The 9,045-nt window shown below is 35.5% G+C and overlaps 1 protein-coding gene across 1 annotated transcript; it reads left to right on the forward strand.

The window, feature by feature from the left end:
- Nucleotides 1-434: 434 nt before the first annotated feature.
- On the forward strand, nt 435-5,961 carry LOC133526669 (basic juvenile hormone-suppressible protein 2-like). The gene is made up of 5 exons (XM_061863374.1): nt 435-559; nt 2,115-2,248; nt 2,819-3,652; nt 3,726-3,910; nt 4,823-5,961. Exons 1-5 carry the CDS (start codon nt 481-483, stop codon nt 5,856-5,858), a joined length of 2,268 nt encoding a protein of 755 aa, XP_061719358.1. The 5' UTR covers nt 435-480; the 3' UTR covers nt 5,859-5,961.
- The last annotated feature ends 3,084 nt before the right edge of the window (nt 5,962-9,045 follow it).

Below are 9,045 nucleotides of genomic sequence, written 5' to 3' on the forward strand. Positions count from 1 at the left end.
CATTACATTTAATTCAACCAAACAATTGAACATTGTAACATATCGATGTCATTTCGAACATCAATCGTCCGAGATAGAACATAATTTTAGTTGCAAATGAATAAACTCGTATTAAACACTAATCAATATGTACACAGGCCCTAAAGCAAGTTTACACGCTCGTAAGGGAAGGCCCTTAAGAAATAAATAAATTATTGATTATCTCCGAAATGGAGGTAATTGGAATACCGGTGTCTTTGAGAAAGTTACTTAATACTTATAAGCTCAGAACTGCACCGTTGAAATTAACGGAAATAAAAAAAACACGGTGTACATCGTTATTGCTTTGAATATCTTCTATTGACAACTAAAGATATTAAAAAGTAGGCAGTCAAAGAATACTTTGTTGCTTATCTAAAGTGAAATACCTTTTATCTCGGTATAAAAGGGGTGAAACATTAAGAGAAAGCACAGTTGAGTTCCCACTGGGTCGGCTGTACGATGAAGGCGACCGTACTATTGGTTCTCGGCCTGGCCGCTATGGCCATGGCTAGAGAGATAGAGGACGACCATAAGATGGGTAAGCACTTCAAACAATTCAATTTAAGAGGAAAGAGGACGGAGTCACGTGATCGCTTCGCCATAAAAACGTTTCCTCTCTGGGTATTAATATCATAGAAAATATTATTACTAAATTTGGTGTATACTTATCCCAACGTTCGATTTTTATCGGGTTTTCAATTAATTTAAGAGTTACGAGCTTTTAACTATTTATATGGAATTTGTCTTATGAATTAATATCTAGAAAAAACCTAAAAATAGCTATGATAATAATAAAATATTCCAAGATGGCAAATAAGTATACAGCCCGCCTGATGAATAATGAATTATGTAAAAATATTTTTCATAAAGTCAATATCCAGGGAGGAAAATGGGGACTACGTTTGTATGTAGAAGGGCACCTCCACCTCCGTCTTAATTATTTGTATGTATAAGATTTCTTTAGCATAGGGCTAATTGTTTTGACTCGAATGGATCAGGGCTGCAAATTTAATAGGAACTCCACGCTTACTGCGTTCTAATTGAACAGCTTCCGTACAAATTGTTGCCGGGATGCAGTTCGTCTAGACCAGCATGCGTATTATGGATGGCTTTATCCATGTGATAAAATAAGTGTCCCTTTTTAGGGTTTCGTAGTCACCTAGAAACCCTTATAGTTTCGCCATGTCCGTCCGTCCGCTGCTTTGCTCCGTGATCGTTAGTGCTAGAAAGCTGCAATTTGGCATGGATACATAAATCATACATGGCGACAGAACGGTAAAATGAAAACTTAAAAAAATATATTTTAGGGTACCTCCCATACAAAATGATATTTTTTGCTTTGACCAAATAGTGTGGGGTATCGTTGGATAGGTCTTTCACGAATAAGGGTCTCCTAATACTGTTTTGTGATAAAGTTAATATTTTTACAAATAATTGGTACGAAAGAAAAAAAATGTGTCCCCTCGTCTAACTTTTGAACCATGGAACCGAAAAATATGAAAAAAAATCGTGAAACAAAAGCTTAGTAAATACATTCAATGAAAATTATAACGAACATAATTGGTCCAGCCGTTTTTGTAAAAAACGTTCTCTTTTAATAAAAAACGTACAAAGCGCTACGAAGGTAAAGCTTTATGCTTGTGTTTATGTACACATGATACTTATTAATTAATAGCCCCCGTTTGTCCTGTTCAGACAGAATGGCAACTACGAAACTCTACACTGTGCATGGCCCGACATACTCTTGGCCGATTTTTAACACCGATTGAAAGTGACATGTAAACAACTATGACCATCAATATTTGTACAGCGTTTACGCAGATAATAATCCATGTTTTTTCTTTAATTATGTTTTGCTGTTAACTTCACTAATGCAGATATTTATCAATATTGTCTTCTATTTTACAACTCCTAACTTGGTACATGATTATATATTATGGTCTTAGTTTGAGCGAGCGGTAGTAGAGAAAGGACTACTAAATAAATGTTGGTAACAACTAGCCAGCGAGCGATTCAGTTATTTTTATTTTATGACATAAGACTTCATCTCATTTTTACGCATATAGTTAATCTTCAATCATTGTATTTCACAGTTAAATTCGACATTAAAGAAAAACAGAAGTTGATTCTCAAGCTACTGAACCATGTTACGGAACCCTGCATGTACAAAGAAATCGTTGATATAGCCAAAAACTTCAAGATTGAGGACTGCGTAGATCTTTACACCGTAAGTAAAATTGTAGCTTGTTAACCAAGGGATTAAAATCACCCATTCCTGTCAAGGTAGTTTGGTGCTCGAACACAATGAGAGCGCCAATAGTTCGAGACTAAAATGGTGGCTTTCACTCGAGTTAAACACTCTACTTTTCATTTCAAATACGAGGAAAGTAAAATACATGTGCATTAAAAAAAACGTTAGGTAATGAATATAATCCTTTATAAACATTTAGCTGAAAATATCGTTTTTTTATGGAATGGGCAGTTAATTATGAGATTCATTCTGATCGATTGTAAAACAAACCCATTTCAAACCAAAATTGGAATTGCTTATTAAAAAAATAAGAAAAAAAGTGGCTGTGACATAATCGGACAGACAGACGGACATGACGAATCTATAATGGTTCCGTTTTTTGCCATTTGGCTACGGAACCCTAAAAACGTACTTAGAAAGTACAGTGCTCTAGAACACACTCTTTAGAACAACAACGACCCACTTTCAAAACATGAGAAACATAATCTTGAAGTTACTTGCATTTTACCTAGCTTAATCATTAATTCATTTAATACTTTATTTCAGAAAACCGATGTACACAAACGTTTTGTGAAGATGCTTCAGTTTGGCGTGCTTCCACGCGGTGAAGTTTTCACGCTCCACGTCGACCGTCAGCTTGACGAAGTGGTAACCATGTTCCACCTGCTGTACTACGCCAAGGACTTTGAGACTTTCATCAAGACCGCCTGTTGGATGCGTTGTTACATGAACGAGGGCATGTTTGTCTACGCTCTTACTGTTGCTTGCAGACACCGTGAGGACTGCAAGGGCATCATTCTGCCTCCTCCCTATGAAATCTATCCTTACTACTTTGTACGTGGCGATGTTATTCAAAAGGCTTACATGATGAAGATGAAGAAGGGATTGCTCGACCACAAACTGTGCGACTTCTATGGCATTAAGAAGACTGACAAGGACGTTTACATAATCGATGAAAACGTATTCGACAAACGTGTGTACCTCAATGATGAAGACAGGTTGAGATACTTCACTGAAGACATAGACCTGAACACCTACTACTACTATTTCCACATTGACCATCCATTCTGGATGAAGGACGCTATTTTTGACAAATATAAGACCAGGCGTTGCGAACTGACTCTGTATATTTACCAGCAAATCTTGGCCAGGTACTATCTTGAGAGATTATCAAATGGATTGGGAGAAATTAAAACTCTGTCTTGGCACAAGCCCATCAGGAAGGGATACTGGCCTTGGCTGAAACTGCACAACGGTGTACAAATCCCCAACAGGATGAATAATTACGTCATTGTCCGCGATGATAACGTTGATGTTGTTAATCTGGCTCAGACTTACGAGAGGATCATAAGGGAAGCCATTGTCAAGGGATACTGTGAAGTAAGTTAGATTTCATTCAATATTTTTTAAATTATTGTTAGACATTATGTCTAATTCCTTGTCTTCTCAACAGATCAACGGCAAGAGGTATGAACTGAAAAAGACTGAGGATATTGAAATTCTAGGAAAACTTATCTATGGAAAAATTGACAAGGACGTAATTAGCGACGTCACTGATAAGGACCGTGTTGAAGCTTACCGTTACCTGCTCATCGTTATGAAGGCCTGCCTTGGACTTAACGTGTTTAAATCAGACAAGTAAGTTACACACTACCGTTCTTTCTTATAACACACGGAACGCTTGAAATGCGTTGTTTTTCTGAGTTGTTGTATTCGCTAAACGATAATACTGGCATAATCTTCAACATCGCGTCAAAAGTCTATACCATTTTCAAATCAACAACTACACGTAGTGTGTCCTAGGACTGCCTTCATGGCATCAAGCTGAGTGAGCACCTATCAGAACAATTTTCTGTTCCTTTATATTCCTGTGAATTTATGTATAAGAATTTATGTTATTTTTTGTCCAAACTAATTCTTTTAAATCAGCTTATCAAAAGGAGATGTACGTAATTATTTATTAATAAATATTCTACATAATTTACAATAAAAGTTACATATTTACATGGCCTAATTCATACGATATACTTATTTTTTATATCAAACTGTTCGCGTTTAAAAGTATTAGACTTTAATACTTTTAAACCAGAACTGTAGAGATTTATCTTTATTTGGAAAAGTTATCCAGGTGCAAAACACATTAGGCGCTTTGTTTTATCCACTATGCTGACTGTACAGTCAGCGTCAAATACTTTGTAGCAGTGAAAGTGGCCAAATAGTTCGGTACACCATACTAAATATATGGTGTACCGAACTATTTGGCTACTTTGGTTGCTCCAAAGTATTTGACGCTGACTGTACATTCATTCTATGAAAAGTACACATTACATATATTAGCATATTTTTAAATAACCTGCTAAGCGACCCAACTTTGAATGTTTAACTCAAATAAAGTTTGAATTTACATCATTGATAAAAAGTAGTCATTCGATAACATAAAAATAGCAATATCGTAAATTAAATAGTGTTTTTCATATTTGTGGCACGTCACTATGTGTTCATTTATATGTGCTGGAGCCTATTAAATTTCTAATAACGTTTTTTTTACAGATATTTCGTTGTGCCGTCGATTTTGGATCAATATCAGACTGCCCTACGTGACCCTGTCTTCTACAAGCTCCAGAAACGTCTGGTAGACTTGGTTGTTCTGTTCAAGAGACGTTTGCCGTGTTACACAAAGGATGATCTTTTGTTCCCCGGTGTTAAAATCGACAACATTGTAGTAGACAAGCTCGTTACCTATTTTGACGACTACCTTATGGATATGACTAATGCCGTTACTTTAACCGATGAAGAAATGAAAAAGACTAACTCCGACATGGTCTTTATGGTTCGCAAACGCCGCCTGAATCACCAACCTTTCAAAGTCACTATCGATGTTTTGTCTGACAAAACAGTTGACTGTGTTGTAAGAATATTCTTGGGACCCAAAGAAGATCACTTACGCCGACTGATTGACATTAACAGGAACCGTCTTAACATGGTTGAGCTTGATTCTTTCTTATACAAACTGAACAATGGCAAGAACACCATTGTCAGAGATTCCAGAGAGATGCACAACCTGGTGCGCGATCGTATTATGACCCGTGACTTATGGAAGAAGATCGATGGTATCACTGACATGCGTGATTTGTTAGTGAAGGACCTGAGGAATTACATGACTGGATTCCCAACTAGACTGTTATTGCCCAGGGGTCACGTTGGAGGTATGAAGATGATGCTGTATTGTATTGTTACCCCTTTGAGGCTGGTTGACAATATGGACCTGACACTCTTGGACCCTAACCGCAAGGATCTCGTTATGGACTTCAGATCAACTGTTTTGCTTGATAAGATGCCCCTTGGTTTCCCTTTCGATCGTCATATTGATGTAACTAAGTTCTTTACGCCAAACATGAAGTTTGTTGATGTCATGATTTTCCACAAGAGGCAGGATTGCGATATGAAGACCCGCTGGAACAGATGGGTTCTGAAGCACTACGACATGGTACACATGACCTCCATCGACGACGACAAGACTTTCGTGGATGCCGACATCAACACTCACATCGACCGGGATGTCAATCTTCTGAACGTTGATTTCTGAACAATTTAAAAGTTCTAATGTGTGATGATGAATGAAATAATGTTATTCCCTAGCAATTGAAAAAAAGTACAAAAAAAAAAAATATTTTCATATTTTTTTATAATATCTTGTTTTCTTGAATTTACCTACTTTTAGTAAAGGACATCTTATGGCAGAAACTATAGCTTTTATTTTGCACAAATATAATGAATATTAAAGTACAACATACAGGGTATTTGGTAGGTAGCTAGATAAAAATCTGTGATAGTTGAGGAATTTTTAAACATTTTTAGCCATATAATGACGACTTAGAGGTCATTTGGTTTTTATTTTGTTATAATCAATCGAATTATTTAAATAATATCCAGAACCTCATAGTAACATTATGAATAGTACCTAAATACAGAAATTGATTTATTTTTCGTGATTACGACGATGTTTAACAAGCAATATGAACGAGCTTTACCTTAAAAGAAATAAACAGGCACGTTTTTAAGAGTACCTATAGTACCTAAATTAATATAGCTAATTTGAATGTTTAAAGATATGTAAATGGTTTTTTCGTGGCACTGGAAAAAATGTCCGTCTAACCTCAGACATTTATTCGGTGCTAACCAGTTAGTCACCAATTTTTTTTACAGCTGATAGAACTCGGCTTCTGGAACCTATTAAGGTTGAAATATTACAGATTGTATGATTTTTTTTTGAAAAATAAAATCGTACGTAAAAAACCCTGTTCATGAGATACTTAAATGAGGAGAAGCTAATCATTGAACAGGTTCTAAGTTTATAAATCATGACACGTTGATGACGTTGATTATGACACATTTAAAGACAAACAATTGTAGACATGTTTTTTTAATTTCTATTGGAAGTTTATTGTTTTTGTGTAAAGTTCCATCTTAAAATTTTGTTTTTGTGTGAGCAAAAATACTGAAAATAGGATTCGTTTGTTCCGATACATATTTTGTTTAAAAGATTTTGTTTACGTTGATTAGGTATTATATATCTAACTATTATACATAAAATTTTATTGTATAAAAGTAGTGCACCCAATTAATATATACCTACAAATAGGTACTCAAATAGTGGTGGCAGTATTTAGTAAAACAGTTTAGGTATTGCTAAATACATATACCTAACACAGAGAGAAAAGAATAAATATGTAAAAAGGCAAATTTATCCTTTATACAGAAAACAGGCAGAACTACACTTGTGGCTTAGGCTATCTGTTAAACGGTAGGTATTCGCTTCATATATTATACATATAGTAACGGTAGGTCATACCTTACTAAAGGAGTCTTTATGGAACCCTAAGAGCGTTTACACATTGTCGGATGACCTTTGGAGAAAAATACTTGCCAATAATTAATTGTATAAAAAATATACAAGCATTTTTTACTTTTTGCTTCTTTGTAGTCATATCTGGCATCCAATATCGGATCGGGCAAAATGAGGACGCTCTAAGAGGTAAATCTACAATTAGTAAGAACAATGGTTTGTACCACTCGAATTTGGTCTTAAACGAATATGGCTGGTGATTGATATTTTTAATAATTTCAACTGTTATCTGGCGACGGAGCTCACCTTAAAAAGTCAAGTGGTTTGGTGGTCAACCCATAACTCAGGCTTGTGCCAAGAAAAAGACAGTTTGTTTCTGTTGAATGTTCGGCTGCTTGCGACTTGCCTAATAAATACATACATTTTGTCCCAAACACTAAAGTTATCTTCTATTAGAAAATCACCTCACAACTAGGTACCTCACTAACCGTTGGAGTTTTAGATTTTAAGAGCGGGTTACGGTACGGAAAAGTCACAAAAATATAAGGCGCGCCACGCGAAAAGTTTTAAGTTTGGAGTCTGCTATTGCAAATATAGTCTAGTTTCCGTGTCAGTTTCAAGGCATTTGCTCTTGTAAGTTATAACTATTCAACATATTTTACTCGTTTCTCGCCGTGTCTTGTAATGATGTCTGCGTATAATAATAATTTCCGTGTTAGAAACTATCCTATGTCCCAGAGGTTAAATTATGACCATTCCGTCTTTTTCACCTTTTCACGCTTAAAATACCGACAAATATCGATGAAATTTAGCACACTTTGAGCCCCGAGAAAAAACATACAACTACTTGGTAGATGAAAAAGATAATATGAGTTCTGGGGAAGGATATAGGATAGTTTAACGACATAACGGAAATCATTATTAGGTAGGCGCAGACGAAAACGCGCTCAGAAACTAGTAAAAGATAATATAAAATAATTCCCAAACATGCTAAAATGGGCTAGAAGTGCTGTCAAGGATAGGAAAGCGTGGAAACTTTGTTCGCACACCTTAGGTCATAAACAATAACAACAAAACATTGAAAACTTCAATGAGACAGTCGGCGGGAGACAGCAACGGTTGCAAAAATCGTTTAAAAAAGAAAGTATAATGGCATGTGTAATGGCGTCTTTTGTACCAACTTTGGATTGAAAAAGCTACGCTTTATAAACTTCATCATTGCATCAAAGGCACGAGGAATTCTGAATCCTTATATGCTGTTTTTTTCCTTTTCGCTATCCGGGCTTTCGTTAATAATGGTTATTTTATAATTTGCGTGTGAAGTTTTTCTCCTCGAAAGATAAGACAGGATCGTTGATCAATCTAGACATACGATAGGCAGGTAATCATAATCATAATCATAATCGTAGGTATTCGTAGTAAAAAAAGCAAATTTCGCATATAAATAAGGCGACTCACCACTTTCGATTAAGTTTTGATATCATCGATAACGAAAATCCATTGTCTTTTAAGTATTTTCAAGAAGCAATTTGTCTCGTTTTTGCCATTTCGAATCGCCATCGAATTTTTTACTATAAGCTACTATAAAGCTGCGTCCGTCGTCTGTAATTGTATATTCAGAACATACAATTTACTTTAAAGCAACAGTAAATAGATTTGATATTGAACCGGTGAACTACATTTTTCGATAAATCGATATCTAATTACTTTGGGATTAATAAAAAAAACAAGTATAAAAGATTTGTCAACTTTTATTGACGCAAAGTTTGTTATTGACGTTATTGACTAGTAGGTAAAAAGATAGTAGGTATATCTCAAAGTGACAACTTAGGGTGCTATAAAGAAAGCACTGCATATATGTATGTGCAACTATGTTGCTTATCTAGTACAAGTTGAAATGCCTACAATCTACTGGTATAAAAGGAAA

The sequence above is a fragment of the Cydia pomonella genome, chromosome 16 (genome assembly GCF_033807575.1).
Source record: "Cydia pomonella isolate Wapato2018A chromosome 16, ilCydPomo1, whole genome shotgun sequence".
Lineage (NCBI taxonomy): Eukaryota > Metazoa > Arthropoda > Insecta > Lepidoptera > Tortricidae > Cydia > Cydia pomonella.